Raw genomic sequence first — 11,373 nt, 5'->3', positions numbered from 1 at the left:
TTGAAGTCCAATCAAAATAATAATAATAATAATAAAGGTTATTTTGTTTGTGTGTGTGTGTGTGTGTGTGTGCGTGGGAGAGAACTAGTACTGCCAGGCTCAAATACATCGCATATTAGCTCAACTTAAAATGCCCTTAAATGATCAATTAAACTTTTGTTTAAAATATTTTAATGGAAAATTTTAGATATGTGAGGACCTTATGTTATTTCTGAAAAGACAAATTCCAAACATTGTAAACCTTAAAACAGGCTCACTTCCGAGGAATTATCTCAATATTACAATTTCTCCCATCATAAAAAAAAATTGCAGTACATTATATATACGTAAAACATCTTATGATTGCAGTGTAACCACAACCCACTGCCTCGGTTAGAAAATTATAGTGTAGAAAAGCATCGTTTTGTCATACATTTATTTAAAAAAAATAAAAAATAAAAAATCAATCAGGGGTTTGGGAGAACAAGTCATCGTAGCGTTTAAATAACTACAGATCATGTAATTATGTTGAGCTTTTAGACTACAAAAAAAAAAAAAGCAATAACACATTCTACCTTTTTTTTTTATTTCAGACAACATAATCTGAACATATTAAAATCTTTGGCTTGAAGCGTTGGTTCAGTCACGCATTTGAAGAACTGTGAGATAAGGGATTTAAGAGACAGGGCTATCACAAAAACTCTAACAAGCCTGACACTTAGGCCTACTGGAACGGTGAGCAACCACATTGGGAAAGGAGAAGAAACGTTAGAAATATTCAGCAAGTAAGGAGCTATATAGACATCCCCTTACCTGGAATTAAATATACACACCTTACAGTTTTGGCTATATATAAATTTTCATAGTGTTCATATTTAGATGCATGTCCATATACTGTATGATAAACAGAAATTTGTTAAATATCGTATCTTCGTTTCGCAGAATTCGAAGACATTTCCTTTTCATATGATTCATAAAAAATATGAAAAATCACTTTTGTCGGGGTCAGCGTCCATGGCCTTGTTAGGAGAGAATCCGGGCCATTTTATTCGCTATCGTCTTTATCTTCTTGAATTGTTGTTGTGGAATGGTTATAGAGTCCTTGAGCCATGAGCTGAAGAGCGAGGCCGTTCTTATAGCCAGAGGCCTTTTTGATTTTGGCCCTCTTATTTTGGAACCAGATTTTTATTTGCGACTCATTGAGGTTGAGTTCCTGGGCCAGCGACTGTCTCCGCTGCTCCGTAATGTACCGATTCGCCTGAAACTCGGCTTTAAGTCTCTGCAGCTGTTCGGCCGTGAAAGCGGTTCTCGGTCGCTTGTCATCCTTCTCGCTTTTCTTCTTTTTCAATTTTCGTGTCCTTGGGCCTAGTGTAGAAACAACAATAAAACGAAGACATAAATATCATAAAGCAGCAAAGAACGCTACATACCCACACCTGACAGAGAATGCCTTGGCACGTAAGTGAAACGTTTGATGCGCTTTTAACTTAAGAGCCCACCTGACACTTCCTTAATGGACAACAAGCTATTTTAGCTGCACTCATTAGAAACGTCGATGTGGAATTCATACTGCAGTTCATTATACAACGCTGTCTCTTTCGTTGCTGAATAAACAATAGGTGTTTGCAATGAAACCTTATAAAGAGTGTTTGTAATCTATGTAAAACGAATGACCTCAGCTGACAGGCTACATGTGTAATTGCCAAGAAGGCCGAGAAACAAAATGCTGCTAAAATAACATTCAGTTAGCCTAAAACGCAAATAGCCGCTATATTTAAAAATGCATTGTTAAATGAATAAGATTTTTAATCATAAGCAATTCATACGCAGACCTGCAATGTAAGCATGCATGTAGGCCTCAGTCCTCGATTGTCGCTTTGACCTGGAGCCCAGCGAGCGCGGGAAAGCCGAACAAGCCTTTATGCGAGTTTGCTTATTATTACTATAAAGCTAATCTTTTTGTTTTTAATTGTTAGGTTTCATTAGTGCACAAAATGAAGAAAGAACCACGTCAACCAACATTATCTCCAAAAATGGCTTCTGTACATTACATTTGGATTAGTGGACTAGTGTTTGTACTGTAGGCCTATATACCTTATAAAGAGTGTTTGTAATCTATGTAAAACGAATGACCTCAGCTGACAGGCTACATGTGTAATTGCCAAGAAGGCCGAGAAACAAAATGCTGCTAAAATAACATTCAGTTAGCCTAAAACGCAAATAGCCGCTATATTTAAAAATGCATTGTTAAATGAATAAGATTTTTAACCATAAGCAATTCATACGCAGACCTGCAATGTAAGCATGCATGTAGGCCTCAGTCCTCGATTGTCGCTTTGACCTGGAGCCCAGCGAGCGCGGGAAAGCCGAACAAGTCTTTATGCGAGTTTGCTTATTATTACTATAAAGCTAATCTTTTTGTTTTTAATTGTTAGGTTTCATTAGTGCACATAATGAAGAAAGAACCACGTCAACCAACATTATCTCCAAAAATGGCTTCTGTACATTACATTTGGATTAGTGGGCTAGTGTTTGTACTGTAGGCCTATATTATTACATGCATATTAGACAAAATGATAACATGTCTACTTATCAGTAGCAGGTATATTTTGCCCCGTTTTCCAAAACAAAGACAAAGTTCGAAATCACTACGTTATTGTCAGTCACACAGAAAAGGAAAATCGATAGGTTAATCAGTTTTTATTGTCCTGTGGCCTCTCTTTATAAAACAGGCAAGCGATCAGGTAGCCTATGTTATAAACGGTTATTTCGATGTAAATTTCAAATTAATAAAACATTTTAAAATGCAAGTCATTTCGCGAAATTGCTAAACATTGCTAAACAAATGGCTAAAGTGCACATAAAAAAACTATACTATATAGCGTATTTACCTCTGCAGACGACCAGAGTTGTTTGCTAAAGATAACTGTATTTACAGAAAATTTTTAAAATTATATTTTTATATATCGACTATAATATTACGTGTGTAGACCTTCGTTTTGCTATGTTGCAACAACTGTTTACATTTGGATTAGTGGACTAGTGTTTGTACTGTAGGCCTATATTATTACATGCATATTAGACAAAATGATAACATGTCTACTTATCAGTAGCTAGTATATTTTGCCCCGTTTTCCAAAACAAAGACAAAGTTCGAAATCACTACGTTATTGTCAGTCACACAGAAAAGGAAAATCGATAGGTTAATCAGTTTTTATTGTCCTGTGGCCTCTCTTTATAAAACAGGCAAGCGATCAGGTAGCCTATGTTATAAACGGTTATTTCGATGTAAATTTCAAATGAATAAAACATTTTAAAATGCAAGTCATTTCGCGAAATTGCTAAACATTGCTAAACAAATGGCTAAAGTGCACATAAAAAAAACTACTATATAGCGTATTTACCTCTGCAGACGACCAGAGTTGTTTGCTAAAGATAACTGTATTTACAGAAAATTAAAAAATATATATTTTTATATATCGACTATAATATTACGTGTGTAGGCCTTCGTTTTGCTATGTTGCAACAACTGTTCTGTTATTGTTATACAATTTTTATACCTTTAATATGTCCATGAATAATGCGGCTCCTATATGCAAACCCCTTCATGCAAAGTAAGCGCAATTAAAAATAAATAAATAAAAAGAAAGCTAAAAAAAAAGCTAAAGACCTGCTAACAGCATATGCAAAGAAAATATCACCATGCATATGTGGTATGACACGCACGTCAAGAAAACAATTTTCTGCATTACCAATCAACAACTGAGCAGAACTCTAAGTCTTTCCATCAAGAAACTGCACTCGGATGATCGAAATTCTGCTTGCCGTCTGTGAAAGTCCAGTGTCTGATAGCTCAATCAGTAAGACAATCAGTGAAGTCAATCAAAGCATCTTTTCCAACAGCCCAGCTGAATTTGTGTCAGGTATCCATTGTAAAATGTTTTGCCAGTTAACTTAAAAATGTACTTCATGTGTAACAATAAACGAACTTGCGGTATTCAAGTCTAACAAATTATTTAAAATCATTGAAATCAAAATGATTACACTCGGTTTAAGGGTCAGAGCAGGTAGAAACAGCCCCTGAAGGGAACTGCACACATTTTACAGTGTGATTAACGTAACATTGAATAAAATCTATCCTTTCGGCTGACCCTTAACTGGTTCGGCACAAAAATGTTATCAGTTAAGACGCTTACGCAAATATCTATGGAACAACCCAAAATCATAATTTCAGTACATATACAGTAAGCAGCATTACGCTATCGTGGATTTAACACAAAACAAGGTTGATTAAATCGCGGCACTTTTCCTCTTCTTCTCTATTCTTCATTAATATAAAGCTATTTGTACTTACATTACGAAAACAAATACTTTCAGATAAGCACATACACCCCATGTGGTCATAGACTAAGATAAATGAAATAGCCCACTGCTGTAAATAGATATTCATAACAACACCAATAACGAGCATAACATGCTGAGAAACTGTGGTTAGACGGAATAAATTTAAACATTACTATTATCTAAATATTAACCTATAAATATTACCTATATTTTTTACATTTACTACAGTAAAGTAGCCTAGTATTCATTTTTTTATTCATGGTAGTTGGTTTAAAGGATAATTTTTTTTGTAGCCTGTAGAAGAAGTCTAGAAATTTAGGTTTAGAATTCTGACGCCATAGTGAACGTACTTTCTCTATAGAAAGGGCTTAAGTGAACAAAATATGTTTCTAGTTTTGTTTCTAGGTTTGCGGCCTAAGCGACAATTGTTCGCTCATGCACCAAAACAAACCAGGGGTGCGTTTCCCAAAAGCAATATGGTCGCAAGTTACCAATAGATTTCAATGGAATTAACTACCATAGCTAACGATGATTTTGGGAAACGCACCCCAGGACTGTTGAATATAAGTGATAGCTTCAGACGCTGCATAAAACGAGGGAATTGACTAAAACTTAATTTCCCCCCCATCATAGAAAGTCACAATCCACGATGCGCCCTCAAAAAGAAAAAAAAAAAGAAAAAAGTTTTACGCGCGCAGCGTCAATCGCTGTTTGTGAATCATACAGTGCAATTAAGAAACTAGCGCCTTACCAGATGAAGGTCTGTCCGAGTACCTGGTGCAGTAAACCCACGCAGGCCATAGTATAGGCTGCGATTCTTTTCCTTGCGAAGTTCCCCCGTTAGAGTTCACCACCTTTATCGACGTCGTATTCTCCCCGTACCTTGCTGTGGTAGTTCCATTTCCCTCGACAAGCTTTGCAGAGGTCTGCTTTGAGGATGGCGAAGAAGACGAGGATGAAGAAGTGCTGTCACTACTGCAGTTTGAATCCTGGCAAAGGCTGCTATTATGCGACGGCCTTATCACCATAGGGTTAACATTCTCCCTACCCGAGGTTTGCGCCCGGTCCCTACTCCCAAGATCTTTCTTGCAGCCAAAATCTGGCCGTAGAATATTGTCGATGAAAAAGTTCGTGGTTCTGTGGGCTTGCTGCGCAGCCTGGTGAGGTAAAATCGGAGGGGATGGTATATTGGGTGAGAGCGAGACGCTCTCAGATTCAGTCGAATCACGACTGTTTTGATCATTTTGCTCCTCCATGACAGCTGGATCGCACACCAAAATTCCACTTGTTGCAAAGAGCTGTATCCGGATAACAACAAACAAGAATACAGTATATAGTTAAAATAAAGGTATACGAAATACCTTAAGAGAAGCGACTGTCATAGCATCGGAATGCTTTCCGCGATCAAGGCGTTTCAATTGTCAAAACACACCCGTTATTCATGTCAGACAATACATCGCGCGATGCTCCGCTGTCCCGGACCCGCTGCCCCGTGTGACAGCTCGCGCTTAACAAACTCTTTCTAAAATCACAGTGCCCCTCACATACTTTTTTCCTTAACCGGAAGCACGTGAGCGAGACACACGTGCAATGGACCAATGGGGTACCAACATCCTTGGTGTCACAAGCAGAGAATGTCCAATAGAATTTTACAATCTTATGCAAATAAACAATGGATGGATTTCCAAGACCAACTAAGCTGGCGAACATTAAATCCACTCTAATGAGGACTGGGTGTTTCTGGATCTGCATTGGCTTTTGACAGAAAAAGATCTGATACTGCAGCCAGATAATTCATTATTTCAGAGGCTCGTTGTATTTTTTTTTGCCAAAACTAGACACCAATAACATTGCGAATAGCTCTTTTCTGAGATCGTTAGTAGGCGATAGGCGACGGAGGTAGCCTAGTGAAAGAAAACAGGAGTGAGCATTCATCATAACTATGACATTTGAGCAAGATTATTATTCTGTGGGACAAGGTTAGCAAGCAATGCAAGCAATTAAGGTTAAGAAACTGAATCTATACCACAATGAGATACATTTTAAATAATAATAATAATAATAGATAATAATGTTTGCAATCATTTTAGTAAATGAAGCAATGTTATTCAATATGTCCAAAATATTGTATAATATCATGTAAGGTATATAATTTACCTAATAATTGCAATAACAAAATAACAGACTAGTCCGTATTTTAGTTAGCCTATTCTCAGCATTCGAAACGTTTTAACCGCAGAGTACACTGTCAAAAGTGATATTTCTACCTGACATAACCCTTAATTAAGCACACCTTTGCTGGAGTAACTTATAGTCAGGTTAATTCAGTTATAGCCTATTAAATAAAAAAATTATTCGAATGAAAGCGTATTCATTTTGATGGTACCAAATGAATCACATTCAGGTTACATTTTTGCAGTGTGTAAAACTACGGACAGTTTGCAGCATTAACAATCCGTTTGCATGAAATTACACTTTTATCCTTCAAAACTGATTCACACATGGATGGCCACGTCAGCACAAAAAAAAATTGTGGCAGCAAACGTATAAATCGGGACTTGTTAATAAGAAGTAAATTGCTGAAAAATGTAAGCAAAGATTCAAACTCCGTCCAGTTATGCAAAATAACAGATCTAGATGCTATAAGCCAAAAATGAAGAAACGCACACAAAACATTTAGAATAACAATTAGTTCAAACATGGAATTTTAGTGTATGCAGCATTTATTCATTTAAAACAGGTTGGGTTGAAATCTTTATTCGAAGAGCTCGAGTGGGTACTTAATAAATTTCTAATTAGGACACTATCAATATGTTGAGCCAAGTAGCCATTGTGAGGCACGCTCCTTTTCAGGCGGTAAATTAGCACTCCAGCTCTTATCTCGGCTGCATGCGACGTCTTGAGAGGGGCTGCAAAAGATAATTTATAGGTTTTAATTAGCGCCCATTCCGCCTGATCAGCTTGGCGTTCATCACCAGCGAGTGAATAAAAGCCGGTCAAAAGCACTGTCACTACCCACTGGCAGGGCGCTTTATCAAGGTACGCAGGGCCGTATTACACGAGGTGTAGAGGCGACGTAATTTCCCCAGTGCTGATAAAGCCCGTTGAATAATGCCTGAGTCATCTGAGACACCATTTACTGAAATGACTTTATTGACGACTTAACGTCCGTAATTCATTTTACCCTTCACGTATCGGACCTGGGTTTGGTACAGTAATTGGATGATGAATGTGGCAACGGGCCGCACCTCGTATTATTGAATGTAATACACACGCCCTTCTCTAAATGTCTCGAAAATCATGTAAAAATCGAAGTTGTAACTATTTTAATTTCATTATGGACAGGTTGAAATATTGTCCGGTCTTGAATAGCTCTGTTGCAATGATAGCTCACGGGATATTTAATTAGGCCTACTCTACATAAAATAGGCGCTCACAACCTGACAACACAATGGGATAGTCGTGGATAAACAATCATATTCCGTATATAAAAACTGGGAACACGCGTGACCTCAATAATTATCAAAACGCACCTGAAAGCGCAAAAATTTCTGCGCAGCCATTTACATTACTGCTCAGGCTTACAAATCGTCAGTGAATTTTAACCCATTTTCATCCCAGGTGCGTTTTATGGATTGCTTTAGTTGTGCTTTTCAGAATTGTTTTAGCCAATTAGCAAACAGCATAATTGCCTTCATTAAAGTATGAAAAATCCACCGCTGCCTACAATAAATACGCCTTGTCGTGCAAAATAAATCAATGTGAAACGCTGCCAGTCGCATTTACAATTTCAATTAACACATCTAAGGTGGATGTTTTAATGAGACATGGAGACATACGAAATAGACAAATGTGAGGTTTTCTTTTCTTTTCTTTTCTTTTTTAGCCAGCATACGGTGGTCATTTAACCAGCAGGTATAGCTAATAAGCAACTTTTACACCTGTCGTCAAATCTTAGAAGGGCTATAATAAACTTGTGCCAGCACTTTCTTAAAGAAAGTTGTAAGGTGTTTGGTCTTGTCGTATACGTTCAACATTAATCTTTGCATCCATTGGGATGTGTCGTAGGCTACTGTATCGTACATTCGGTTATTTTATTGTTTAACTTCAGTATGAGTTATGTAAAACAGGTAGTTTTTACTTTCATTTCGCATAAAAATAAATGGCAAAGTTTCAAGATGTGCACTTTAGCCACTGGTTCACAATAACGGTGTAAAACGAAATAAATTGAAGCGGCATAAAATTTATTTTTTTATTTTTTTATTTTTTAGCTCACATCAACAAATCTGTCTCTATTGTTAATGTTAGGCCTATATACGGGGTTTACAGGACACTTTGCTATCTCGAATAGGTGAAAAAAAACTTATTTGAATTAGTCTAGACTTATTTAAGATTAACTTAATCACAAGCGATCTGCATTAAAGTAGGCTTACATATTCTTTTGTCTTTATAAAGTGTATTCAGTGATGTCCTTAAAAATTATAGTCTACCATTGCGTGTTTTTATTTATTTATTTATGTTTTTTGCCATTTCATATGCTAATAAATTCATTTTAATCTATACTGTGTATAGCCTATATAAAACAGAGGTAACCTAGTGAACGAAGGCCTGCTGCATGTGATTCAAAAGGTGTCTTTCTTATCAAGCGGTTTTATATTCTACAGTTAGTGAACGCCTCCCAGTGGATGTTCTGCTTATGACGGAGAGATCTGAAGAAGCCAAATTTAAAAAGACAACGTGGTTAAAGAATTATAAATAGATAAAGTAATAAAACATACCAAAGAACAGCAACAAGTTCTTTGGTAGGCTTCTGATTTTTAGCAATTTATCTGTTTTTAATTAGGCTAAATGTAGGCTATTCCTATAATAATAGGCCTATAGCTAAGAGTGGGCATTTTTGAGTAGCCTAGTGCCACAAAAGGTTTACGCCTTTTATAAACTGTCCCTGCGACAAATCTATCGGGCTAAGGCAGTCCGGGATACAAAATGTAAAACAAACCAAAGTTCCCAATTCCCGAACATTTATGTCCGAAAAGCCCTAATATATCGTCCTTCAACAAGATAAAGGCAAGGCGAACCTTGGCTGCCATCATGTGGTCAAGGGAATAAGGTCCACATGAATATCCTAGTCTCCCCCACAAAACACTGCTTGTTTTCCATGTCTCCTTAAACACGCCTATTTCACGATCGTCAGCTCATTAGTAGAGATTCCACGACCTGAAATGGGTGTGTCAGACAAAGGAGAGATGCGAAATGTAGCCTATAACCTACATAATAATAAGTAGCCTATATCGCGCGCGCGTGTGTGTGTGTGTGTGTGTGTGTGTGTGCCTAACTTGACATAGGCCTAATACATTTATGTATGCTAAAACATCATATATTTTACGCAGGCGTATTTTAAATTTAAACAGTTTCCTTAAAACATATAACCTAGTCTGATCTCTTTTAAATTAAAAAAAAAGAAAGAAAGAAAAAAAAAGAAAAAGAAAAAGAAAAGAACCGTGCATATCTGGGAGTAGCTATTTACAGTTAGGCAATATGTAACTTAAGGTGGCTATTATTATTATTATTATTATTATTATTAATGCTCGAACAATAATTACAAAAAGAATATCGCCAAGGGATTACAAACAAATACATAAAATAATACCAACAATAATTAAATTAAACATAATTAAGAGAAACACACGCATACATATTTTATAACAAACTGAAAATAGTTACAAATAAATAACAACAACCAAACAAACAAACAAGCAAACATAAAAAGGCTGGCAATACGATGAGATAGAGGCCAACAAAGAGACATTACAGAGACATTCCATTTGGAACTTTACGTTTGGGTTTCGCGGTTGCTCCTCATGCGTATGCTGACGTAGTCCCGTTTGGGAGGAGTTAGATGGCGTAGTTTATGTGGCCTGAAAAAAAAATAATTTACAGTAGGCCGAGTCGCATCTTGCAGTAGCTTTAGTTGACCAGCAGGTGTCAGGGTAATGTTGAGCAAAAAACATCTATTGAGAATCCTTTTATGTGAAAAGGATCAGATAAAACGGTTTTCAGTGACTGGTCCACATAAAAGATGTATGAGGATATTTGACTTGTAAGATGTCCAAGAGTCTTTTGCTGGAGTTTTAGCACCTTGCACTGCAGGTCAGCTTTCCAAAAGTATCAGTTAGGCTACTTATGAATGGAGAACCTAATTTCATGATAGTCATAACACAGCCTACACATTTTACACCAGTAACTAAAAATGTTATAACAGCGTTGAAACGCAAGCAAAACACTAATTAAGTCAACATAACTAAATCCAAAAGTAATAATAATAATAATAATAATAACAGCCTTCTACGATTTTCTTAATGTGTAATAATAAATTATGTTTCACAGTTCTCCATCAGCATGATGCAAGATGTTACTTCAGCCTTTTTATTTTGGCACTTGAGTAGATTCATTAAATATTCTGCTGTTTTCATTCATAATTGATGGATATGTCTAATGCAGACAAGGCCTATGTCAGATTACATCAAGATCTTCAATGTGCTTCCAGTCGTCCGCTAGATTCCTCATCAATAACATATTGATATATTTCTGTTCTTATCCTAATGTTTTTACAATGGGTGTATTTTGTGAAATATGTTTAGAACACATACTATAAGTATGGTGATATAGCATCAATAAACCAATTGTCCACGTGTACTGCACCTAAAAACAGTCAGTATGAACCCATGCTATTTAGTTATTACCGGTAGTAGTCAGATATTGTTCAAAATTATGGGGTCAGATATTTGATGTTTTTGAAAGAAGATTCTTATGTTCACCAAGGCTGCATTTGTTTGATAAAAAATACAAAAGCAGCAATATTGTGAAATATTATTACACTCTAAAAAATGCTGGGTTGTTTCAACCCAATTTTGGGTCAAATATGGACTAACCCAACTGTTGGGTTAAAAAGTTAATTTAAAAATGTAACCAAAATTTAACCCAACAGTTGGGTTAGTCCATATTTGACCCAACATTGGGTTGAAACAACCCAGCATTTTTTAGAGTGTA

General features: G+C 36.4%; 1 protein-coding gene across 2 annotated transcripts in view; it reads right to left on the bottom strand.

The window, feature by feature from the left end:
* Positions 1-224: 224 nt before the first annotated feature.
* Positions 225-11,373, bottom strand: part of LOC107705463 (homeobox protein engrailed-1-like) — a 17,492-nt gene continuing 6,343 nt past the window's right edge. Inside the window, exons 2-3 of one of the 2 annotated variants that reach the window (XM_016508768.1) lie at positions 5,075-5,794; positions 225-1,356 (exon numbers count right to left, since the gene is read on the bottom strand). In XM_016508768.1, the coding sequence (XP_016364254.1) occupies positions 1,025-1,356; positions 5,075-5,579 (837 nt within the window). In that variant the 5' untranslated portion in view covers positions 5,580-5,794 and the 3' untranslated portion in view covers positions 225-1,024. Of the gene's footprint in view, positions 1,357-5,074; positions 5,826-11,373 lie in introns of those variants that run through there. The other variant, XM_016508769.1, reaches the window with a different exon arrangement.

The sequence above is a fragment of the Sinocyclocheilus rhinocerous genome, unplaced genomic scaffold (assembly GCF_001515625.1).
Source record: "Sinocyclocheilus rhinocerous isolate Xijiao unplaced genomic scaffold, SAMN03320098_v1.1 scaffold2098, whole genome shotgun sequence".
Taxonomy (NCBI): domain Eukaryota; kingdom Metazoa; phylum Chordata; class Actinopteri; order Cypriniformes; family Cyprinidae; genus Sinocyclocheilus; species Sinocyclocheilus rhinocerous.
Note: the sequence above shows the minus strand (reverse complement) of the source record. Positions and strands in the feature narration are given on the sequence as shown.